A 26,971-nucleotide genomic window follows, 5' to 3' on the forward strand; every position below is an offset into this window, starting at 1 on the left:
GATTCATTATCCACCAACTGAAATTTGTCAGGTCTTTTATTGTTTTAATACTGATGATTTTGGCATACAACTGAAAACCCAAAAAACCTGCCTCAATAAATTAGCATATCAAGAAAAGGTTCTCTAAACGACCTCTTACCCTAATCTTCTGAATCAACTAATTAACTCTAAACACATGCAAAAGATACCTGAGGCTTTTAAAAACTCCCTGCCTGGTTCATTACTCAAAACCCCCATCATGGGTAAGACTAGCGACCTGACAGATGTCAAGAAGGCCATCATTGACACCCTCAAGCAAGAGGGTAAGACCCAGAAAGAAATTTCTCAACAAATAGGCTGTTCCCAGAGTGCTGTATCAAGGCACCTCAATGGTAAGTCTGTTGGAAGGAAACAATGTGGCAGAAAACGCTGTACAACGAGAAGAGGTGACCGGACCCTGAGGAAGATTGTGGACTGAGTCTGGTGTGGAAACATCCAGAGCCACCGTGCACAGGCGTGTGCAGGAAATGGGCTACAGGTGCCGCATTCCCCAGGTAAAGCCACTTTTGAACCATAAACAGCGGCAGAAGCGCCTGACCTGGGCTACAGAGAAGCAGCACTGGACTGTTGCTAAGTGGTCCCAAGTACTTTTTTCTGATGAAAGCAAATTTTGCATGTCATTCGGAAATCAAGGTGCCAGAGTCTGGAGGAAGACTGGGGAGAAGGAAATGCCAAAATGCCTGAAGTCCAGTGTCAAGTACCCACAGTCAGTGATGGTGTGGGGTGCCATGTCAGCTGCTGGTGTTGGTCCACTGTGTTTCATCAAGGGCAGGGTCAATGCAGCTAGCTATCAGGAGATTTTGGAGCACTTCATGCTTCCATCGGCTGAAATGCTTTATGGAGATGAAGATTTCATTTTCCAGCACGACCTGGCACCTGCTCACAGTGCCAAAACCACTGGTAAATGGTTTACTGACCATGGTATTACTGTGCTCAATTGGCCTGCCAACTCTCCTGACCTGAACCCCATAGAGAATCTGTGGGATATTGTGAAGAGAAAGTTGAGAGACGCAAGACCCAACACTCTGGATGAGCTTAAGGCCGCTATTGAAGCATCCTGGGCCTCCATAACATCTCAGCAGTGTCACAGGCTGATTGCCTCCATGCCACGCCGCATTGAAGCAGTCATTTCTGCCAAAGGATTCCCGACCAAGTATTGAGTGCATAACTGAACATTATTATTTGATTGTTTTTTTGTTTGTTATTAAAAAACACTTTTATTTGATTGGACGGGTGAAATATGCCAGTTTATTGAGACAGGTTTTTTGGGTTTTCAGGAGTTGTATGCCAAAATCATCAGTATTAAAACAATAAAAGACCTGACAAATTTCAGTTGGTGGATAATGAATCTATAATATATGAAAGTTTAATTGTAATCATTACATTATGGTAAATAATGAAATTTAACACTATATGCTAATTTTTTGAGAAGGACCTGTATATACTGCACAACTGAATAATTGACAGACCACACCACTGCTCGTTATGTTACAAGTCCTTTACAAATAAAAAAAACAAACCACCAGTATTGCTAATGTTCTTCATGTGCGAATTAACAATTTTTACTGCAGCTGCGTCAAGACAATAGAACCGTGAAATGAAATTCTGACCTCCAGCCATACAGGAATGAGAACCAATACACCACTTTATGTTCAGAGGTTCCGCATTTGGATTCATAATTGGGTCAAGCTCTGTTTGCACCAGATACTTTTACCCATATTGTAACAACTGGACTTATGTTCATAGAGTAGATTCCAAAATTTCCATAAGGTTATAATCCTAAGAGTAAAATAATTCAAACCGAAGGGCATTGTGCAAAAGAAAAGGAACACATTATAATGTGCACAATAGATCTGTCAAATAACTATACTTCTGAGGAAGCGAATGGGACAAGTAGAATGGTTTATGTAAAGGCTGTCACAAAGTCCTCCACTTGTTATTTTACTTTTGTTACTTGAAATGAAAAGAAAAGACAAAATACACATACTTTTATTATTATTATTGTAGGGACAGCACTGTTTAGTAAAGAGTAAGCAACAAGTTTCATTAGTGTTCCTCACGGAAAGATTTTGCTCCTAGCTTTCAGGACACCTACCCGCACAATGATTTATTCCCTTATACAGTGCTCTTATTCACATACAGCCATGTCCTCTGATCTGGGATAAGAGTTAAATAATTAATTGTTACTATAAAGATGAGTTTTACAAAAACCTCAGCTGCAACCATAGATCTGTGTGACACAGCAATGTCATGTCTCGGGAAGCTGATTAATGTCAGTCAGTTTTGTATCGTTCAGAATAGCTCGGATTGCCTCTAATGACTCTGTTTGCCGAATACGTTCCAACTGCACCTAAAAAAAAACAAAAAAAACCTCAAAACATCAAATTTACTGTTTTGTGTTGTTACTCACATACGGCTATAAACATACATACAATTCAATCTTTTAAAATACAAATATACATAACTTAAAGTGAATGTCTTCTCAGGAGTTCACAAACTATCTTTCCTATGTAGCTGATGACAAACAGTTAATCATTTCTCACTGATATTGCTTGCTTTTAACTCTGCTCCCATTAGGGCAGAGCAATGATCTGTGATTACAGATGATGTACAGGAAGTGTGAAGTGGTCTGAGACACACCCCCTGTCTCCTCATTGGTTCAGACCTCTGTGCCCTCCCTCCAGCTCATTCATCAGTAGATCTTCCAGCACCTTCTCGGGAGACAACTTATTTAATGAACGTCAACTATATACTTTGCTTAAGTAAAATGTAACCTCTTTTTAACCTATTTCTGCACATGTGGCCCTGTAGCTTACACCAAGTAGAATTAAAGGGATTGTCCAGTTTAATTTTAATCCATTGGCTTCTTGTACATAAACATAATAAATTCAGTTGTACGATCACACTGCTGCTCCAGGCAACAGTGGTGACTGACAGAACGTAAGCACTTCACCTATTCACTGACTTTAGCGGTCATTGAAAGGTAGAAGGCACACGACTAAGGTTCGCTTACACACTTTGTTATTCTAACCAATACAGTATGAAGTAGGTCTCGGAACCTAACTTGTTATCAATAGATTCTAAGAAATACAATTGTGGTAAATTTATTCAGAGGACCTATGCTGTATACTCACAATACCAATTGGCACCAAAAATCTTTGAAATAGAAGACTAAATGCACATACAGTTTCCAACAATATATAATAACGTTCATGTGTTTTCACCTGCAGAGTTTGTGACAACTTCACAAAGTCTCTCTGCACCTGCTCACTAACATCCAGTTCTGTTTGTAGCCGCTGTGCTTTGTTCTTTTCTTCAAAGAACAAATGTTCAAGACTTGTCTAAAAAACAAGAACAGAAAAGAAAAGAGAGATTTCATTGTAAATGAAGAAAGAATCAATCTTCCTTCTAAACAAGCTTTTTGTGCACTTTCTTTTCTCAGAATATTTGGCTATAACCTTCTAGTGTGCAACTGTGCCCATACATCCTGGGATACAAGCTGTCAAAATCCCCAGCAACGACATGGCCTTCCTGAGAGTCATGGTAGGGTTTTCTATCACTTTTCATACCTGGTATTACATTTTTTCTTTCTTTTCTTCTGGAAGGTAACAGCTGTGGCTTACTGAGTCTAAGGCTGCTTTCACACATCAGTTTTTTGCCATTGGGCACAATCTGGCGAATATTGAAAAAAATGGATCCGGCAAAAGTTGCCGCCGGATCAGTTTTTTTTCATATACTTGTATTAGCGACGGATGGCCTCACATTTCCTCCGTTTTTCGCCGGATCCGTCGAAAATTGTGTTTCGCCGGATCCGTCGAAAAAGCGGACAGCGACGGATCTGGCACCATCCGGCGTTTGCTAGAATTGAAGCATATGGCGCCGGATCCATCAAATGACGGTATCCGGTGACTGATTCCGCTTTTTTAAAACTGAGCATGCTCCGATCTTTTTTTTTTTTGGGGGTATGTGCATTAGCATTTTCCATTCAGGCTTCTCTCTCTCGATCCAATTAGCCAGATCAGCTAGTCGGATCCGGCGAAAAAACAGATCCGTCAGATCAGTTTTTCACAATTTGTGACAGATCCGTTTTTTTTTCAAAATTTGATGGATTGAGCCTGACGGCAAAAAAACTGATGTGTGAAAGTAGCCTAAGAAATGGCCCAGAAAAATCTGAACTCTTAAGGGGACTAGTCTGGACTATTTCAGGTTCCAAAGCCAGCAGCCAGCCTAATTTGGTCAGGGTGGTTCTTCCACTTGCCAATTGGGAGTTGCAATATTCATCAGATTTGCCAAGAATCAGAAAATTGTTGAAATATGGTATTACTAGGGTGTTGTGCTCACAGAGAAGAACTGTCACTTTTGCTATAATTTTCATAAAGACCCTTGGGACCACTAACAAACCCAAGGGCAGGGCCCTGAATTGAAAATGCCTGGTCTTCCCATCTTTGAGTAGAGCCACTCACAGGAACTTCTGATCTTGTGTATGAATTAGGACATGATGTACGAGTCCTTTACATCCAGAACGAACATATAAACAGCATGGAAAAATAAGCTTTATAGTCGATTTTATGGACTCCATCTTGAAATGTCGGGTTTTCAGGAACTGGTTTACATTTGTCAGATTGATGATAGTCCTGAAGGTGCAGTCTGACTTCCTTATCAAGAGAAGGGGAGAATAGAAACTCTTTCTTCCTCTACTGGAACTTCTGTTAGAACAGATTTTTTGTACAAGTTCCAGAACTTCTGTTCCCAGGGTTAACTGTTCCCCAGAGGCCTCTGAGGAGTCCTTAGAACAAAGGTCTGTGGAGGAACAGCTATAAACTCCAATCTCAGGCCAGGCTGCACTATATGAAGAATCCAGCCGCTCCATGAGACTCTTGGCCAGGCAGAGAAGAAGAGGGAAATCCTTGCCTCTACCCGGAGAATGTCGTCACTGGGATGATTTTTTTGCCCGAGGAGAGACCCCACAAACTTGAACCCTCTGCCGCTCTTGCCATTTCTCTTGTTCTTTAGTTCTCCTCCAGCCATATATTCTCTTCCAAAAATGATCTCTTGTATGCAGGGATGGACAAATTAGGGAACCCCTTCTTGCCATTTCCAGCTTTGTCTAGGATATCATCCAGCACAGGATCAAAACAGATACTCCCCTTCACATGAGATGGAACAGAGTTTGGTTATCGATTAGATATATACAGGCCACCACTTAAGTCATAGGGATCTTCGGGCTGCAATGGAGAGAACTGCTGAGTTGACTGCCAATCTCACAGAGTCTGCAGAAGTGTCAATTAAAAATGCGGCTGCTCCCCGCATCAACGGGAAAGTGGCCAGGATGTTGTCTGTTGCCACTTTATCCCAAAGCTGACTATCCAGTTGTCTAACAAGACCATCATGGACAAGCGGTACAGATCGCTGAAATAGGGATTTTTGTGTACGCACCGTAAAATCCTTTTCTCTGAGCCACTCATTGGGGGACACAGGACGGTGGATGTATGCTGCTGCCACTAGGAGGCTGACACTAAGTAAATACAAAAAGGGTTAACTCCTCTTCTGCAGTATACACCGACCACTGGCTCCTGATAGAACCAGTTAAGTGACCAAGCAGTAGGAGATTAACAAAACAATTTAACCGTAGGTACATGTCAAAACTATAATGCTCAACATAGGCAACAAGCCAAAGAAGGGTGGGTGCTGTGTCCCCCAATGAGTGGCTCGGAGAAAAGGAATTTACGGTGAGTACACAAAAATACCTATTTCTCCATCGCCACATTGGGGAACACAGGACAGTGGGACGTCCCAAAGCAGTCCCTGGGTGGGAAATAATAACATAACAGTGTAAACTCATGGCACCTGCTGTCTAAAGGTACATCACCGCTGCCTGCAGAATACGCCTACCCAGGCTTGCATCTGCAGATGCCCGAGTATGGACATTATAATGCTTTGACAAAGTGTGCAGGCCAGATCAGGTTGCAGCTTGCAAACTTGCTCTGCAGATGCTTGATTCTGAATGGCCCAGGAAGCACCCACCGACCGAGTGGAATGTGCCCTGATACCCGCTGGGATAGGCTTGCCTCTGACGAGATAAGCCTCTTGAATAGTCGACCGAATCCATCTGGCGATTGTCGACTTAGAAGTGGCCAGTCCCTTCCAGTGTCCTGCCGGAGCATGAACAGAGTTTCCGTCTGTCGAAAAGGTGCCGTCCTAGACACATACTTCCTGAGAGCTCTCACAAGATCCAGGGAGTGAAGAGCCATCTCCAAGCGGTGCGTCAGAGCAGGACAAAACAAAGGAAGAACGATATCCTCGTTAAGGTGGAAGGAAGACACCACCTTTGGAAGAAAGGTAGGGGACGGTCTGAGGACCACCTTGTCTCAGTGGAATGTAAGGAACGGCGTCCGACAGGAAAGGGCAGCCAACTTCGAGACTCGTCTGATCGAAGTAATAGCGACAAGAAAGGCCACCTTCCATGAGAGGAGAGATAGAGAGATGTCCTGCAACGACTGTAAGGGAGATTCCTGCAAGATGCCTAGGACCAGATTAAGGTCCCAAGCCTCTAGAGGTGCTCTATACGGAGGCACCACATGGGAGACTCCCTGAAAGAACGTTCTCACCTGAGGTTTTGAAGCAATTTTCCGCTTGAAAAGGACTGACAAAGCCGAGACCTGCCCTTTAAGGGAACGCGACTATAGCCCTAAGTCCAGACCGGATTGAAGGAATTCCAGGATGGTAGGGATGTTGAAAACCAACAGAGGGCGACCTCTACTTCTGCACCATTCAAAGAAAGTCTTCCAGGTTCGATGATAGATGCGCAATGACACCGGCTTTCGGGCATTGATCAAGGTGGAAACTACTTTGCGGGAAAAACATGCTTGAGTCAGAACCCAGGATTCAACGGCCAAGCCGTCAAACACGGGGCCCCTGAGTTCTGGTAGTAGATCGGACCCTGAGAAAGCAGATCCGGACAATCTGGTAGTCGCCAAGGAACATCTGCGATGAGTTGGACCAGCTCTGTGTACCACACCAGGCGAGGCCAATCCGTAGCGATGAGAATCACCGGCACACACTCCGCCCTGATCTTCCTGATGACTCTCGGAAGCAAGGGCAGGGGAGGAAACAGATAAGGAAGGTGAAACTGACTCCAAGGAAGGACCAGCGTGTCCACCCCGATTGCTCTCGGGTACCTTGGCATTGAACCAGGAAGCCATCAAGTCTACGTCCAGAGTACCCCAACGAAGGCAGATCTGTTGGAAAATGTCCTGATGGAGAGACCACTCTCCTGAGGCAAGACCTTGACGGCTGAGGAAGTCCGCAGCCCAATTTTCCACTCCTGGAATGTGAACGGTCGATATGACAGAGTGGTTTGTTTTCGGCCCAGCGAAGGATATGCTCTACCTTGCGCATTGCAGCTCTGCTGCGGGTGCCCCCCTGATGATTTATATAAGCCACAGCCGTGGCATTGTCCGACTGGATACGGATGGGGCGGCCTGCTAGGAGATGATGGAACCGCCTCAAGGACAGCCAAATCACACGGATCTCCAGGATATTGATTGGAAGGCGAGACTCGTGAGGAGTCCAGGTCCCCTGTGCAGTGTGATGACGAAAAACCGCTCCCGAGCCGAGGAGGCTGGCACCGGTAGGACTACCAGCCAATGGACTGGGAGGAAGGACCTCCCTTGGAGAAGAAAGGTTTGGAGCGTCCACCATTGGAGTGCCTGACTAATTGATTCGAGGGTCAGAGGACACAGTCGGTCGAGGGGAAAAAGGACTCCCGTCCCATGCGTCCAGCAGTGCGTGCTGAAGGGGACGAAGATGCAGTTGCGCAAACAGGATTGCCTCCAATGCGGCCACCATCTTCCGGAGAATCCTCATGCCGAAATGAATGGAACAGGAGGATGGTTGATGGAGCTTCCGGACCCCCTGTTGAAGAGCTAGGACCTTGTTCCGAGGGAGAAGCACCAACCCTTGGGAAGTGTCCAAAGTCATGCCCAAGAAGGAGATCCGCTGAGCTGGAACAGGAGACGACTTTTTTATTGATCAACCAACCCAGTTGAGAAAGAGTATCCAAGGAAATGCGGACGCACTCCTCGCAGGCTTGGAAGGATGGACGTTTGACCAGTAGGTCGTCTAGATAGGGGAGCACGACTAGACCTCGAGCGTGTAGAATGGCCATGACCCCCGCCATGACCTTTGTGAAAACTCTGGGGGCAGTGGCAAGGCCGAAAGGTAAGGCCATGAACTGAAAATGTTCCTCGCGGACAGCGAAGCGAAGGAACCTTTGGTGAGGCGGGAAAATTGGGATGTGAAGATACGCATCCCGAATGTCGATGGAGGCTAAGAACTCACCCTGCTCCATCGAGGCGATGACGGAACGGAGGGATTCCATCCTGAAATGTCGGACCTTGACAAATCTATTTAAGAGCTTTAGGTCCAGGATGAGCCTGACTGTTCCATCCTTTTTGGGGACCATGAACAGATTTGAATAAAAACCGCGGAACCTTTCGTCCTCTGGGACAGGGACAATGACCCCGTCTCGACGGAGTGACTCAATGGCCTGGGAAAAAGCCAGAGCGTGCGTTCCCGCTTCGGGAGGCTGGGAAGCAAAAAACCAGGTTGGAGGGGGGAGCAAGCCAGGTATGATGAAACAAGAGAAGGCGTCCGCCTACTCTGCTGGTGTCGTCCGGTCAAGATTGCAAGTCATTTAGTAGAATATCTTTGGGGTCTGGATCCCCTGGACCTAGACTGCATGGTGCGGCCCCTCCAGGAGTGTTAGGGCGCGACACCCTGAATCAAGGGAACTGGCCGAGGAGGACCATGCGTAATTGCCATGAAAGGACCGAAAACGAGCCTGCGGATCGGATGTCTGAATCTCTGCTGGGGGAGGGAAGTACTTTTCCCTCCTGTAGCGTCTGAAATCAGTTGGTCCAGCTTTTCACCAAATAAGCGGCCACTGAGATGCAGAGTCCGCTGAGTTTCTCAGACATAGTGCTCTTCTAATCGCCAAATCGTTTGAAGCTGTAAGTGCAGAGCAATTAGCCGCGTCCAGGGAAGCGTTTGCTAAGTCATCGCCAGCCAAGGAAATTTGATTAGCTAGCTCCGCTATGTCAGAGGGGAGATCACTGTTCTGTTAGGCCTTATCCAGAGAGTCTGCCCAAAAAATCACGGCTTTGGCTACCCATGTAGCAGCAAAAGAGGGTAAGAGCGCCAAACCTGATTCCTCAAAAACTGAACGGGCGAGGCTGTCAACTAGGGGATCCGTGGGATCTTTAATGGAAGATCCGTCTGGCAAGGATAGAAGAGTTTTGGAGGACAAACGTGAAACAGGAGGATCCACAGGAGGGGATTCGGTCCATTGTTTGAGGAGGTCAGGCGAGAAAGGATATTTGGACTCCAGAGATCTCTGACCTGCAAAGCGATTGTCCGGACGCTCCCTATGTTGCTGAACTATGTCCTGGAACTCCGGGTGATTGGCAAACACCCTATGAGGACGCTTGGTCCTTTTGAAGGACACCGAATTATCCGTATGGGAAGTCGCAGGCTCCTCATCAACCTGGAGTGACTGGTTGACGGCCTCAATGAGACTATCTATAGTACTCTGATAACCTGGCGACTCTAGATCAAGGGGCCCATCAGACTTAGGTTCAGGGTCCTGGTCGCTATAGGTGCCTGGAGAGCGAGAGCGGGAAGCAGAGCTAACGGATGCCAAGGCACCAGAAGGCCTGGGGGACGAGCTACGAACACGCTTCCTAGATGCCCGCTTGTGTCTAGAATGAGAGCGGCCCCTGCAGGCCGAAGTTTCCCCTGCTGCAGGGGAATTTTCTTGGGCAGGCGGATTAGTGGTCCTGCTCCTAGAGGGACTCAATCACTTTAGACAAGGAAGCCATAGATTGTGAGAGTGACAAAGCCCACTCAGGGGGACTGGTCACCGTGGGTTCGGTCGCGGTGGGGGGCCCCTGAGCGCATTTAGGGTCACAAGCATGACAGAGCGGAGCAGTATGCCCGCTTGGTAGCACAGCCTGACAGGAGGAGCAAGAAGTGAAAAACACTGTATGTGTACCCTAAGGGTATGTGCACACGTCCGGATTTCTTGCAGAAATTTCCTGAAGAAAACCGGAAATTTTCTGCAAGAAATCCGCATTTTTTTTTTTGCGTTTTTTTTCCGGTTTTTTCGCGTTTTTTTGGCATTCTGCAAGCGTAATTAGCTTGCAGAATGCTAAAGTTTTCCAAGCGATCTGTAGCATCGCTTGGAAAACTGACTGACAGGTTGGTCACACTTGTCAAACATAGCGTTTGACAAGTGTGACCAACTTTTTACTATAGATGCTGCTTTTGCACCATCTATAGTAAAAGATAGAATGTTTAAAAAAAATAAAAAAAATGCTTATACTCACCCGCAGACAGCTGATCTCCTCACCGGCGTCCGTTCCGTATAGATGGGTGTGTGCGCGCAGGACCTTCCATGACGTCGCGGTCACGTGAGCGGTCACATGACCGCTCACGACCAATCACAAGACAGTGACGTCATCACAGGTCCTTCACCGCACACCAGCTACAGGAACCGAAGCGGCAGTATGCAGCTGAGAGGCGGGAAGACATCGAAGGTGAGTATAGGACTATTTTTTATTTTAATTCTTATTTTTTGACCACTTATATGGTGCCCAGTCCGTGGAGGAGAGTCTCCTCTCCTCCACCCTGGGTACCAACCGCACATAATCTGCTTACTTCCCGCATGGTGGGCACAGCCCCGTGCGGGAAGTAAGCAGATCAATGGACTCCTAGGTGTGCGGAATCCCCTGCAATTCCGCATTTTAATGAACATGTTGCTTTTTTTTCCGCGATGCGATTTTTTCGCGGAAAAAAAGGCTACATTTGCACAAAAAATGCGGAATACACTGAAAATAATGGGAGGCATATGTTAGCGTTTTTTTCGCGTTTTTATCACGTTTTTATAGCGAAAAAACGCGAAAAAAACGCGAAAAATACTGAACGTGTGCACATGGCCTAAAGCTTTCTTTTCAGGTCTTTTTCACTCTTGTTGAATGAGGGCCTGTATCTTCTCATTTACTGGAAATGTTCACTGCTTTTTCTGCTCCAGCCACCTGAGCATGATGTCCTGCACTAACTTTTGGGCCTTAGAATCTACTATGATTCCCATGGAGGACCTTACTGCCTTGACCAACCGATCAGGGCCTTCTACCGCAAAGCACAGGTGACCTCCTGCACCACTGTCTGAATAGGAATCTGAAGACACTCACTCTCTGTCTGACCTAGGGTACCGTCTCACATAACGATTTACCAACGATCACGACCAGCGATACGACCTGGCCGTGATCGTTGGTAAGTGGTTGTGTGGTCGCTGGGGAGCTGTCACACAGACCGCTCTCCAGCGACCAACGATGCCGAAGTCCCCGGGTAACCAGGGTAAACATCGGGTTACTAAGCGCAGGGCCGCGCTTAGTAACCCGATGTTTACCGTGGTTACCAGCGTAAAAGTAAAAAAACCCAAACAGTACATACTTACATTCCGGTGTCTGTCCCCCGGCGTTCTGCTTCTCTGCATTGTGTCTGCGCCAGCCGGAAAGCACAGCGGTGACGTCACCGCTGTGCTCGCTTTCCGGTTGGCCGGCGCTCACAGTGCAGAGAAGCAGAACGCCGGGGGACAGACACCGGAATGTGAGTATGTACTGTTTGGTTTTTTTTTTACTTTTACGCTGGTAACCACGGTAAACATCGGGTTACTAAGCGCGGCCCTGCGCTTAGTAACCCGATGTTTACCCTGGTTACAAGCGAACGCATCGCTGGATCGGTGTCACACACAACGATCCAGCGATGACAGCGGGAGATGCAGCGACGAAAGAAAGTTCCAAACGATCTGCTACGACGTACGATTCTCAGCGGGGTCCCTGATCGCCGCTGCGTGTCAGACACAGCGATATCGTATGGATATCGCTGGAACGTCACGGATCGTACCGTCGTAGCGACAAAAGTGCCACTGTGAGACGGTACCCTTACTGATTCTTCAAAATCAGAAGACAGACGCAGGAAAGGGAAAAGTGCTAGAATTCTATAGCCTTCATGGTGGATCAAGGATTTTATGTAGCTCTTCACCTCCACCCTAATATCTCAACTCCATGGCGGACTTAGGAGACTCTTTTGCAAACTGTCTTTTCCATGCAGATGTGGCAGTGTTTCTTCTTCACTCTTCAAGTTTAAATAGTTTAATGGGGTAAACACTTTGAGGAATCAGGGTCTAAGACTATCAGCTTGAGGTAATTTTACTTGGTGTTCTCCCTTCTTGCTAATAAAGAGGAGCCTTCAGCATATAGACAGACATTTATTGAAAGGGAACATGTCAGGTAATACATGCTGTACAAACCGTACAGAAAGATATACTTCTAATAGGCACCTGAGACTGAGGTGTGCAGGTGACTAGTCGTACAGGTGGGGTCCCCGCAGAATCGCCTGTCTGACAGTGAAAAGCAAGCCTCTGCCTATACCCATGGTTTGGGCAGCATGCATCACCTGACAAGTTCCCTTTAAGATTGGTACTTCATACGCCAGCCTAACAAATAAGGTCTTTGGAGTGGTTTGCTTCAAATTTATTATTGACACATACCAATTAATACATAAAAAGTATTTTATATTGTCTGAAAATGAGACAATTAAATCCTGATATGACAAGGTTTGTGATATAATGCATGCTGTTTTCTGACTTATCTTAAGAAATCTCTCTAAAATATGCATCTTTCAATTAGCATTTGGCAAAAAATTTAAAAAGTGTTTAACTTGGTGCACACTAACGTTGGCAATTCTCTAACACAAAACTGGTGTAAACTGCTAAATAAGTGTGTACCACAGTTCCTTCGGGATTTTTGAGTGCATGGGAATCAAGCACTTAAATATTTATCAGCAAAGTTGCTTCAAGGATCCTTTAGGTTTAGGGAGTGGCTGGCCACAACTCTACCCACAAGTGGTGAGCCATAAACCAAGGTTGGGTGGAGTTTCCCTAGAGATACCCACATGTCACAGCTGATCCAACCATGAATATTTCTTAGGAAGTCAGGAGACCAGTGACGGCTGAGCGTCGGCCAACAGACCTCGTTGACGTGTATCAGCAGCAACAGCGTATTTTCCAAGTCAACACAGTTTGGAAATCCTCAAACAAATCTTTTATAATCTAGAATTCTTAATACAAGAAATGTCTTAACATTTACCTTGCTTGAGGTCTCCTTTCTAAGCTGCTCTTCTAAAGAGATTTTCAGTTCTTGAATATCCTGAAGTTCTTTTGTTTTTTGCTGCAAGGTGGATTCCAGCTGTAGGAAAAAAAAAAAGAAAAAAAAAGAACGCCAACTAATCATACTATGATACTGTTGTACACCAGACCTTATAATTGACCTGCCTCGAGAGATCACTTGGCACCATGTAGCAACCAGTCAGCCAACAGACCGTGAAAGCAGCTTTTGACTGTGCATTTGCCTCGGATCCGGGTAACGTAAATCAAGCAATGTATTTGGCTTTAATCCTGACAAACATGCATTAATAAAGAAATGCTATTAAAAAAAAGTATACATGTGAAAATCCTGAATAAGAACATAGATTTAGGCCCATACCTGCTCCTTTTCCACTTTTATCCTGTCCAGCTCCACTTTTAAACTTGATATTGATGCTATAAAAAGAGAAGCAAATTATCTTAACATTGAAGAAAAATAAATCCAGCAAGAATGTGTCTGCATATGAAACCATATAGTGATGGCACAAAAACTAAATGAATAAATCACAATGATAACCATACATACTGTCTTATATTGGACATTTGTTTTCAGGAATGTTAAAGGTACACAATGAGGCTTGTGAATATGAACTTACGCCAACCCTAAATTTTTAAAGAAAGTATCTCTGCTGGTGGATAATGTTTTGACGCTGAGATTTAAAGGGGTTGTCCATGTCCAGACTAAAAAGAAAACTTTTCAGTTACTCTATATGACGAGAATCTCCTGTGCTAAAACATGGAGAAGTGGAGGAGATTCTAGTCAGCACGTGACCTCAAGTATGGAAATTGCATACATGTGGTCATATACAAAGAGGACTAGATTTCTTGCTCTTCAGGACTTGCGTCTGCAGCTAATTTGAGCCTACCAGAGTTAGTTTAGTGAATGAACATGGGACCGAAGAAACAAATATCTCATACCTTCTAAGATGTCTTTCAGTGATAGGTAAAGAAGAAAAGAAAAGAACATAAAGGATCAACAAGAACAAATAGCATAAATAAAGAATTACAAATAGAATAAAGCATAATTAAAAACTATGTTAGGCACAATAAACTACGGTTGCAAACTTGCTTATAAGATTTAAAGAGCATTTTTATCTAAAAGAAAACAACCACATTTTCATAAATCACAAGTTACAATAATAGTGAAAATTCAGTAATTAATTTGGAATTTTTTTCTATTCTGCAGTTGAGCAGAGGGACTGGATATTTCATGGCACGCTGAAGTGTCGACAAAAAAATATACATATATTTTTGGGGCACGAGGAGCAGAATCCATTTAAAAGGGAACCCTTCACCATGAAAATGTAGTAATCATGTGATAGAGCAGGGAGAGCGGAGCAGCTTGATGTAGGAGTCTGTAAGAAAATATTAAGCATGACCTGTGATTTTACAATTTATACCTCTACTCCTGGGATATTTGGTCCCATCAGTGACTGACCGCTGTCTGTCTCTCTACGCACACTTACACAACAAAAGCTGTAAATCACTGATGATACTGCCCACTGAAAAAGTGGTATGCACAATGAAAAATTAAAGGAATCCATTATATGAAAATTAATTTATGATCTCAATTACCAATCCAGTTCTAGGATCTCTGCTTCCTGTCCATCCATAAAAACATGCTTGTTCAATGGGGGTCTATACTTTCAAGAAATTTCAAGTTTAGTTTAAGCTGTCATGTATGTACACAAGAGGAATAAGACTATATCTTGCCATAACATGATTAGTCTCCATATTATTCAGCACTTTCTCCCTTTGCATTGATCTATCTCCCAGCTTTTGGATAGAGACTAGCTGCTATAGTGATTAGAGGAAAAAGATGAACATTTCTTTAAAAAGATACATTGTATAGATTGTACTATTGGTTAATGTAGTTTGCTGGAGGTACAATCCCCAATCCAGAGACTGGAAATCTGTCCTGATTGTGTATAACCTACAAATGCACAAATAAAAATGTGTAATGCCTCCTACACTATTCTCATCTAGATCAGCAATGGATGGGGGTGCAGTGACTTCTAGGATATATAGTTTTTTTGCGTTTTAATTGTTTTGTACAAGAGCTCTTTAAATGTGCCTATAAATGGCAAAAATGATGCAAAAAATCAGTTTCATGCTCTATTCTTTCGGATTAACTGTGGGTTTTATCCAAAGTATTAAAATGGATGAAAATGTTTCATCAACATTTAGACAATCTTTGTTTTATTAGCCCCTTTAATGTATAGTCTTAAATTTCACAAATTTGTATGCGCAACATGAAAGTAAAATAATGAGCAAATGTGTTCTATAACCGTATTCTGCCATCACTATTTCAAGACATTCCGTCCTGGATAAGTGCAATGAGAAGTTACCTATTTCCTCTTTACAATTCTCTATTTCAATCTGAAGTGTTTCTTCTATGTTTTCCTTCTGACACTGTTCTGCTTGAATTTGCTCTTTCAAGAAGAGAATTTCTGCTTTCAGCTTTTCTTCAAGGTGGTCTGAGGCTGTACGGACACTAATAATGTCTTCACGGTATTTCAAAACTAACTCATGCAGTTCCTGAGAAAAAGAAAAGAAAGCCTTAGCCTACAACAGCATATTGAAAAATGTTGCCTATAATGTCATAAAGATACATCATTGTGCTAAACAGGCAGGAGCATAAACATAATATTCTCATGGTATTTCACAGAAGTTGAGAGAAAGATTAAAGTACTTTCTTTAAAATCGGAACTAGCCAATAAACATTGGATGATTCCACTAAAAACATGCAACTTTAGGAAGGCTAGAAGTGTATGGATAAGAAGGAAATAGTATTGTAGATCTGCTCCCCTGAAACCTCATTTCTAAAGTGGCCTCTAAAAAAATTACACAAATTATATCAATATTTAAAGGGAACCTATCGGACAGTAAGGGTACCGTCACACAGTACCATTTTGATCGCTACGACGGCACGATTCGTGACGTCGCAGCGTCGTATGATTATCGCTCCAGCGTCGTATACTGCGGTCACACTGTGCAATCACGGCGCTGGAGCGATGCCGAAGTCCCCGGGTAACCAGGGTAAACATCGGGTTACTAAGCGCAGGGCCGCGCTTAGTAACCCGATGTTTACCCTGGTTACCAGCGTAAACGTAAAAAAAACAAACAGTACATACTCACATTCCGGTGTCTGTCCCCCGGCGTTCTGCTTCTCTCCACTGTGTAAGCAGCAGAGCCGGAAAGCACAGCGGTGACGTCAGACGTCACCGCTGTGCTCGCTTTCCGGCCGGCAGGCGCTCACAGTGCAGAGAAGCTGAGACGCCGGAGGACAGACACCGGAATGTAAGTATGTACGGTTTGTTTGTTTTTTACTTTTACGCTGGTAACCACGGTAAACATCGGGTTACTAAGCGCGGCCCTGCGCTTAGTTACCCGATGTTTACCCTGGTTACAAGCGAACACATCGCTGTCACACACAACGATCCAGCGATGTCAGCGGGAGATCCAGCGACGAAAGAAAGTTCCATACGATCTGCTACGACGTACGATTCTCAGCAGGATCCCTGATCGCTGCTGCGTGTGAGACACAGCGATATCGTATGGATATCGCTGGAACGTCACGGATCGTACGGTCGTAGCGATCAAAGTGTGACTGTGTGACGGTACCCTAACACTAGCCATGCAAAAGAATAGGTAGGTAGTGTCAGATAGGGCAGTGTGAAACATCATGAAAGATACAGTATGTATTTCAAGCATAGCAGTGGAACTACAGTCTATGGCTCCTTTCCACAAGTCTTATTTGACAGTGAAAACCGAGGCACTGCTATATTAAGTCACCTCTACCCTTTACTAGAGATGGGCGAACCTGTGGCCGAACATTTAAAAAAAAAGTTTGGTTCGGGTACCAGAACGGTACCCAAACTCAAAACTGATTCAAATGAATGGGGGTGCTCGAATATCGAGTGTTTCCCACACTGTCAAAAGGTTACCGCTGGTCACAGCCGTTGGCCGACTAGGGTACTACTCTCATCATCCTACACGTGCTCTCACTGATAGCAGCAAGAGAGGTGAACGATGATGAGAGAATTCATCAGCTGGCACCTGTGCTATAAATAAATTTAAAAAATGACATGAGGTCCCTTCTATTTTTGACAACCTGACAGCTGCAGCACTCAACTGTCAGAGTTATCTTGGTTGGTAATCCAAAAAATATCAAAAATAGAACGGTTCCCACACCGCTTTTTTAAAATTATTTAAATAAGTAATAAAAAACAGCATAGGGTCCGTCCCCCCCATTTTTTTTTTCTTTTTAAATATTTTTATTGAAATTTTTCATAAGAAATGGTAGTGGAAAAAGGGAAGGGAAGATGGGGAAGGGGTTAACATTGGAAAAAAAAAAAAAAAGGGTGAGGGAAAAGGGAATCAATATAATTAGAGAACCAAATATCAATCTCGAATAGACAAGAAAAAAAAAATGCATTAAATATGATCTTTTGAATAGAATATACTACAATTTTTCTTATGCAATGTATTGGAAAGAGATAAAGTAACAATCTTTATCCACTTTGCATGACTACAAGAGATTTATTCTTTACAAAACTTGTCATTCCAAATCTTCCATTTTTTCAGATATTTTTTAATACCATTGGTGTTGGCAGCAAATCTCCATTCTAATGCACTATGCTGATAGATTTTATCCAGAATATCTGTAAAGCTGGGTGAATCCGATTTTTTCCACCAGAGTGCTATTGTACTTTTGACTACTAGAAATATATGTATTAGGATGTATTTGACCTGAGGATCAATTCCTTCCATGTCCAGAGAAAGGAGAGCCCTCTGGGGAGTAATCACAAAATTTTTAACAAATAAATTAATATGAAATGAAACTTTTGACCATAGAGGTTTTATTTTCGGGCAGCCCCAAAAAAGATGAAAAAGATTTCCTTGATATCCGCACTTCCTCCAGCACAAAGGAGAGTGATCCTGATATATATGCGCAAGTCTAATTGGTGTGTAGTACCAACGTGTGATCACCTTGAAGTAGGACTCCTGTAGAGCCATTGAAATGGTAGACATGTATGTATCCTTAATGGCCTTGTCCCATTGCTCAACTTGTAAAGAAATGTTGAGGTCCGATTCCCATTTTTTCATGTATATATTTTTAAAACAAGAGGTATCTTTATTGAAGTGACTGTAGAGGTTATTTAGACTCCATATATGTTTGTTCTTTACACTACACAGTAATGAAGAAAGAATTTCTAAATTTAATGGTTGGCTATTCAGTAATTTCTGTATCTGCTCTTTTAGGGTTAAAAAAAATATTAATTCAGATGAGGGTAAGTTAAATTTAGTCTTAATTTCGCTAAAGGTGAGAAAATTCATCCCGTTATAGATATGTCCAACTTTTTTAACCCCTTCACCCCCAAGGGTGGTTTGCACGTTAATGACCGGGCCAATTTTTACAATTCTGACCACTGTCCCTTTATGAGGTTATAACTCTGGAACGCTTCAATGGATCTTGGCGATTCTGACAGTGTTTTCTCGTGACATATTGTACTTCATGATAGTGGTAAAATTTCTTCGATATAAGTTGCGTTTATTTGTGAAAAAAACGAATATTTGGCGAAAATGTTGAAAATTACGCAATTTTCCAACTTTTAATTTTTATGCCCTTAAATCACAGACATATGTCACGCAAAATACTTAATAAGTAACATTTCCCACATGTCTACTTTACATTAGCACAATTTTGGAACCAAAATTTTTTTTTGTGACAGAGTTATAAGGGTTAAAAGTTGACCAGCAATTTCTCATTTTTACAACACCATTTTTTTTTAGGGACCACATCTCATTTGAAGTCATTTTGAGGGGTCTATATGATAGAAAATACCCAAGTGTGACACCATTCTAAAAACTGCACCCCTCAAGGTACTCAAAACCACTTTCAAGAAGTTTATTAACCCTTCAGGTGTTTCACAGGAATTTTTGGAATGTTTAAATAAAAATGAACATTTAACTTTTTTTCACACAAAATTTATTTCAGATCCAATTTGTTTTATTTTACCAAGGGTAACAGGAGAAAATAGACCCCAAAATTTGTTGTACAATTTGTCCTGAGTATGCTGATACCCCATATGTGGGGGTAATCCACTGTTTGGGCGCATGGCAGAGCTCGGAAGGAAAGGAGCGCCATTTGACTTTTCAATGCAAAATTGACTGGAATTGAGATGGGACGCCATGTTGCATTTGGAGAGCCCCTGATGTGCCTAAACATTGAAACCCCCCACAAGTGACACCATTTTGGAAAGTAGACCCCGTAAGGAACTTATCTAGATGTGTGGTGAGCACTTTGACCCAACAAGTGCTTCACAGAAGTTTATAATGCAGAGCGGTAAAAATAAAAAATCATTTTTTCACAAAAATGATTTTTTCGCCCCCAATTTTTTATTTTCCCAAGGGTAAGAGAAGAAATTGGACCCCAAAAATTGTTGTGCAATTTGTCCTGAGTACGCTGATACCCCATATGTGGGTGTAAACCATTGTTTGGGCGCAGGGCAGAGCTCGGAAGGGAAGGAGCGCCATTTGACTTTTCAATGCAAAATTGACTGGAATTGAGATGGGACGCCATGTTGCATTTGGAGAGCCCCTGATGTGCCTAAACGTTGAAACCCCCCACAAGTGACACCATTTTGGAAAGTAGACCCCCTAAGGAACTTATCTAGATGTGTGGTGAGCACTTTGACCCAACAAGTGCTTCACAGAAGTTTATAATGCAGAGCCGTAAAAATAAAAAATCATATTTTTTCACAAAAATGATCTTTTCGCCCCCATTTTTTTATTTCCCCAAGGGTAAGAGAAGAAATTAGAGCACAAAAGTTGTTGTGCAATTTGTCCTGAGTACGACAATACCCCATATGTGGGGGTAAACCACTGTTTGGGCGCATAGCAGAGCTCGGAAGGGAAGGAGCGCTATTTTACTTTTCAATGCAAAATTGACTGGAATTAAGATGGGATGCCATGTTGCGTTTGCAGAGCCCCTGATGTGCCTAAACATTAAAAACCCCCACAAGTGACACCATTTTGGAAAGTAGACCCCCTAAGGAACTTATCTAGATGTGTTTTGAGAGCTTTGAACCCCCAAGTGTTTCACTACAGTTTATAACGCAGAGCCGTGAAAATAAAAATTCTTTTTTTTTTTCACAAAAATGATTTTTTAGCCCCCAGTTTTGTATTTTCACAAGGGTATCAGGATAAATTGGACCTCAAAAGTTGTTGTCCAATTTGTCCTGAGTATGCTGATACCCCATATGTGGGGGGGAACCACTGTTTGGGCGCATGACAGAGCTCGGAAGGGAAGGAGCGCCATTTGGAATGCAGACTTAAATGGATTGGTCTGCAGGCGTCACGTTGCATTTGCAGAGCCCCTGATGTACCCAAACAGTACAAACCCCCCACAAGTGACCCCATATTGGAAACTAGACCCCCCAAGGAACTTATCTAGATGTGTTGTGAGAACTTTGAACCCCCAAGTGTTTCACTACAGTTTATAACGCAGAGCCGTGAAAATAAATTCCTTTTTTTTTTTCACAAAAATGATTTTTTAGCCCCCAGTTTTGTATTTTCACAAGGGTAACAGGATAAATTGGACCCCAAAATTTGTTGTCCAATTTGTTCTGAGTATGCTGATACCCGATATGTGGGGGGGAACCACTGTTTGGGCGCATGACAGAGCTCAGAAGGGAAGGAGCGCCATTTGGAATGCAGACTTAAATGGATTGGTCTGCAGGCGTCACGTTGCATTTGCAGAGCCCCTGATGTACCCAAACAGTACAAACCCCCCACAAGTGACCCCATATCGGAAACTAGACCCCCCAAGGAACTTATCTAGATGTGTTGTGAGAACTTTGAACCCCCAAGTGTTTCACTACAGTTTACAACGCAGAGCCGTGAAAATAAAAAATCTTTTTTTTCCCACAAAACTTATTTTTTGGCCCCCAGTTTTGTATTTTCCCAAGGGTAGCAGGATAAATTGGACCCCAAAAGATGATGTCCAATTTGTCCTGAGTACGCTGATACCCCATATGTTGGGGTAAACCCCTGTTTGGGCACACGGGAGAGCTCGGAAGGGAAGGAGCACTGTTTTCCTTTTTCAACGCAGAATTGGCTGGAATTCAGATCGGATGCCATATCCCATTTGGAAAGCCCCTGATGTGCCCGAACAGTGGAAACCCCCCAATTATAACTGAAACCCTAATCCAAACACACCCCTTACCCTAATCCCAACAGTAACCCTAACCACTCCTCTAACCCAGACACACCCAACCCTATTCCCAACCGTAAATGTAATCCAAACCCTAACCCTATCTTTAGCCCCAACCCTAACTGTAGCCCCAACCCTAGCCCCAACCCTAGCCCTAACCCTAGCAATAACCCTAGCAATAACTCTAGTCCTAACTCTAGCCCTAACCCTAACCCTAATGGGAAAATGGAAATAAATACATTTTTTAATTTTTTTATTTTTCCCTAACTAAGGGGGTGATAAAGGGGGGTTTGATTTACTTTTATAGCGGGTTTTTTAGCGGATTTTTATGATTGGCAGCCGTCACACACTGAAAGACGCTTTTCATTGCAAAAAATATTTTTTGCGTTACCACATTTTGAGAGCTGTAATTTTTCCATATTTGAGTCCACATAGTCATGTGAGATCTTGTTTTTTGCGGGATGCGTTGACGTTTTTATTGGTAACATTTTCGGACACGTGACATTTTTTGATCGCTTTTTATTCCGATTTTTTTGTGAGGCAGAGTGATCAAAAACCAGCTATTCATGAATTTCTTTTTGGGGAGGCGTTTATACCGTTCCGCGTTTGGTAAAATTGATAAAGCAGTTTTATTCGTCGGGTCAGTACGATTACAGCGATATCTCATTTATATCATTTTTTTTATGTTTTGGCGCTTTTATACGATAAAAACTATTTTATAGAAAAAAGAATTATTTTGGTATCGCTTTATTCTCAGGACTATAACTTTTTTATTTTTTTGCTGATGATGCTGTATGGTGGCTCGTTTTTTGCGGGACAAGATGACGTTTTCAGCGGTACCATGGTTATTTATATCAGTCTTTTTGATCGCGTGTTATTCCACTTTTTGTTCGGCGGTATGATAATAAAGCGTTGTTTTTTGCCTCGTTTTTTTTTTTCTTACGGTGTTTACTGAAGGGGTTAACTAGTGGGTCAGTTTTATAGGTCGGGTCGTTACGGACGCGGCGATACTAAATATGTGTACTTTTATTTTTTTTTTATTATTATTTAGATAAAGAAATGTATTTATGGGAATAATATTTTTTTTTTTTTTCATTATTTTGGAATATTTTTTTTTTTTTTTTTTTTTTTTTTTTTTACACATTTGGAAATTTTTTTTTTAACTTTTTTACTTTGCCCCAGGGGGGGACAATACAGATCGGTGATCTGCCAGTTTGCATAGCACTCTGACAGATCACCGATCTGAGAGAAGTGCAGGCTGCTTCACAGTGCCTGCTCTGAGCAGGCTTCTGTGAAGCCACCTCCCTCCCTGCAGGACCCGGATCCGCGGCCATCTTGGATCCGGGTCTGGAGCAGGCAGGGAGGGAGGTAAGACCCTCGCAGCAACGCGATCACATCGCGTTGCTGCGGGGGGCTCAGGGAAGCCCGCAGGGAGCCCCCTCCCTGCGCGATGCTTCCCTGCACCGCCGGCACATCGCGATCATGTTTGATCGCGGTGTGCCGGGGGTTAATGTGCCGGGGGCGGTCCGTGACCGCTCCTGGCACATAGTGCCGGATGTCAGCTGCGATATGCAGCTGACACCCGGCCGCGATCGGCCGCGCTCCCCCCGTGAGCGCGGCCGATCGCGTATGACGTACTATCCCGTCAGTGGTCATACGGGCCCACCCCACCTCGACGGGATAGTACGTCAGATGTCAGGAAGGGGTTAATGCCTGATTTGGCCCAAATTTCTGAAAGTGGAAGATCATACATCAATGCCAATAGATGAAGAGGAAATTTCATAATTTGCTCTGATTTGTAAAAAAATTTTCTTGGAGGTTTAAGAAGAGTTTTCCAGGCCTGTATTATAGCCTTGAAAATGGGATGAGATGATTCTTTTTTTGGTTTGTGAAATAAGAAACTGAAAAAAGTATCCTGTGCTAAATTAAGATTATTAACCCCTTCACCCCCGGAGCTTTTTCCGTTTTCGTTTTTCGCTCCCCTCCTTCCCAGAGCCATAACTTTTTTATTTTTCTGTCAATTTGGCCATGTGAGGGCTTATTTTTTGCGGGACGAGTTGTACTTTTGAACGACATCATTGGTTTTACCATGTCGTGTACTAGAAAACGGGAAAAAAATTCCAAGTGCAGTGAAATTGCAAAAAAAGTGCAATCCCACACTTGTTTTTTGCTTGCCTATTTTGCTAGGTTCACTAAATGCTAAAACTGACCTGCCATTATGATTCTCCAGGTCAGTACGAGTTCATAGACACCTAACATGACTAGGTTCTTTTTTACCTAAGTGGTGAAAAAAAATTCCAAACTTTGCAAAAAAATAAATAAATAAAATTGCGCCATTTTCCGATACCCGTAGCGTCTCCATTTTTCGTGATCTGGGGTCGGGTGAGGGCTTATTTTTTGCGTGCCGAGCTGGCATTTTTAATGATAGCATTTCGGTGCAGATACGTTCTTTTGATCGCCCGTTATTGCATTTTAATGCAATGTCGTGGCGACCAAAAAAACGTAAATCTGGCGTTTCGATTTTTTTTTTCATTACGCCGTTTAGCGATCAGGTTAATGCTTTTTTTTTATTGATAGATCGGGCGATTCTGAACACGGCGATACCAAATATGTGTAGGTTGGGCTTTTTTTTTATTGATTTATTTTGATTGGGGCGAAAGGGGGGTGATTTAAACTTTTATATTTTTTTTATTTTTTTCACATTTTTTTTTACTTTTTTTTTTAACTTTTACCATGCTTCTATAGCCTCCATGGGAGGCTAGAAGCAGGCACAGCCCGATCGGCTCTGCTACATAACAGCGATCATCAGATCGCTGTTATGTAGCTAAAATGCAGGTGTGCTGTGAGCGCCGACCACAGGGGGGCGCTCACAGCCACCGGCGATCAGTAACCATAGAGGTCTCCAGGACCTCTATGGTTACAATGGAGGAGCATCGCCGACCCCCGATCATGTGACAGGGGTCGGCGATGCGCTCATATCCGGCCGCACGGCCGGATGCGGTAGTTAAATGCCGCTGTCTGAGTTTGACAGCGGCATTTAACTAGTTAATAGCGGCGGGTGATCGCGATTTCACCCGCCGCTATTGCGCGCACATGTCAGCTGTAAAAAACAGCTGACATGTCGCGACTTTGATGTGCGCTCACCGCCGGAGCGCACATCAAAGCGGGGGTCCCGACATGTGACGTACTATTACGTCACATGTCGGGAAGGGGTTAATGTCACTTTCGATTTGGAACCATGCTAGGTATAGTTTTTTATCAAACCACTGTTGGCTTTGTTTTACCAGGGAAGCCAGATAATAAGCATGGACATTTGGGAGGCCAGCCCCGCCATTACGTTTGTGCTTGCACAATAAATCTGAAGACAACCTGGCCCGCTTACCGCCCCATATGAATGAGTTTATCATAGTTTGAAGTTTATGAATAAATTGGTAGGGGAAGGTCAATGGGAGAGTTCTAAAAAGATAAAGTATCTTGGGTAGAATGATTGTTTTGATAGTCATTGTTCTCCCGAATAAAGTTCCGATTGAGCAAATTGAGAGATGTCAAGAGAAATTGTTTTAAAAATGTTATCAGCATTAGTTTTTATTATATTTTGTAGTCTGTTTGTTAAGATTATTCCTAAATACACTATTTTGTCGCCCTCCCCAGCTAGATTTATCTGATCCCTCAATTCTGCAACATGTGATTCATTCATATTAAAAGTTAAATATTTAGATTTATGTGGATTTATCTTAAAATATGATATCTTGGAGAATGTGTCTAACTCTGAAGAGAGAGCTTCAATCGAGGCTGCTGGATTAAGTAGTGTAAGAAAAATATCATCTGCATACATGCTAATTTTGAATTGACGAGATTGGATATCAATTCCAAGAATATCTATATTGGATCTGATTCTCTCCGCCAAAGGTTCCATTGCAAGGACAAACAGCAGGGGTGACAAAGGACACCCCTGACGTGTGCCATTGGAAATGATGAACGGATCTGACATGAAATTATTGGAGTAGATCCTGGCACTAGGTCCCGAATACAGAGCAAAGATAGTGGACATAAATCCAGAATCAAACCCAAACTTTTCAAGTGTCGCTCTCAAATAAGACCAGTTTATCCTGTCAGAAGCCTTTTCAGCATCTAAGGTTAGAAAGGCTGCTTTTGAATTTGAATTTTGGATAATGTTGATTAAATTGATCACCCTCCTGGTCCCATCTGATGCTTGGCGTCCATCAGTGAATCCCATCTGGTCATTTACCAGCAAACGTGGGAGAATATTTTTTAATCGATCCGCCAAAATCTTGGAATAAATTTTTGTATCACTATTTATTAGTGAGATTGGACGGTAGTCTTGCATCCTATCAGGATCCCCCCCAGTTTTGGGAATCATAACGATAACTGCTTCTTGCATCTCTTTAGGAAAGGAACCCTGAGAGGAGGCAAGAGCAAAAATAGAAGCTAAGTGCGGGGCCAGAATTTTTGAAAAAGATTTAAAATATTCATTGGAAAATCCATCTGGGCCCGGTGTTTTTTGACTCTCTGATTTATTAATAGTATCGATTATTTCTTTTTCTGTAAAGGGACTATTAATAGATATTAAGTCCGATGGAGTTATTTTGGGGAGGTTAATACTAGATAGGAATGCAGGAATGCATTAATGGAGTCTGGGTCGTTACTGGGTGTGCATGGGTCATCTTTCAAATTGTATAATTGACGAAAAAAGTCTGCAAAAGAGCTAGCAATGTCTTTGGGATGAATCATAACTTCACCTGACGAGGAAATAATTTTGTTAATTCTTCTGTTGATACGTTCTTTTTTAATCTTTGCCATCATATATTTGGTAGGCTTGTTTAATGATGTATACCCTTTGAATTTTGAGGCCTTTATAACATAGTCATATTCTTGGAAAATCTCGGATTTCAATTTTCGCCTCAACTCCAAGATTTCCGCCTGTATATTTGAAGATGGTATTTGCAGATTGTTTTGCTGTAATTCTTTTGTATTGATTTGGATCTGTAGGTTAGCAATCTTTTCCCTGTTTTTCTTTTTATATCTTGCAGCCAATTGTATGAGACTTCCCCTGAAAACTGCCTTGTGGGCGTTCCACAGTGTAAATGCATTTATATCTTCAGACACATTCTCTTTGAAGTAATTATTTAGTATTGTCTCTATTTCCTGCTTATAATCTGGAATTTTAAACAGTGTAGGATTACATTTCCATAGGTAGTTATTTCCGAGTGGGGGTCCTAGAAGAAAATCTGCTAACACTGGGGCATGATCTGAAATAGTTTTTTTTTAAATTTGAATACTCTTAAATTTAGAGAGGGTAAAAACATTTGTCAAAATTAAATCTATACGGGAAGATGTTTTATGCACGTCAGAATAGTGAGAATACTCACAGGAAGAAGAATTAAGACATCTGAATATGTCGTAGAGTTCATTTTGGATCAACCACTTTT

At 42.8% G+C, this 26,971-nt stretch overlaps 1 protein-coding gene across 2 annotated transcripts in view; it reads right to left on the bottom strand.

Moving 5' to 3' along the window:
* Positions 1-1,922: 1,922 nt before the first annotated feature.
* RABEP1 (rabaptin, RAB GTPase binding effector protein 1) overlaps positions 1,923-26,971 on the bottom strand; it is a 118,899-nt gene continuing 93,850 nt past the window's right edge. For both annotated transcript variants that reach the window (XM_077296512.1, XM_077296513.1), the window contains exons 14-18: positions 15,652-15,841; positions 13,644-13,699; positions 13,248-13,346; positions 3,264-3,380; positions 1,923-2,389 (exon numbers count right to left, since the gene is read on the bottom strand). In XM_077296512.1, the coding sequence (XP_077152627.1) occupies positions 2,288-2,389; positions 3,264-3,380; positions 13,248-13,346; positions 13,644-13,699; positions 15,652-15,841 (564 nt within the window). In that variant the 3' untranslated portion in view covers positions 1,923-2,287. The remainder of the gene's footprint in view (positions 2,390-3,263; positions 3,381-13,247; positions 13,347-13,643; positions 13,700-15,651; positions 15,842-26,971) is intronic.

The sequence above is a fragment of the Ranitomeya variabilis genome, chromosome 3, assembly GCF_051348905.1.
Source record: "Ranitomeya variabilis isolate aRanVar5 chromosome 3, aRanVar5.hap1, whole genome shotgun sequence".
Classification (NCBI taxonomy): domain Eukaryota; kingdom Metazoa; phylum Chordata; class Amphibia; order Anura; family Dendrobatidae; genus Ranitomeya; species Ranitomeya variabilis.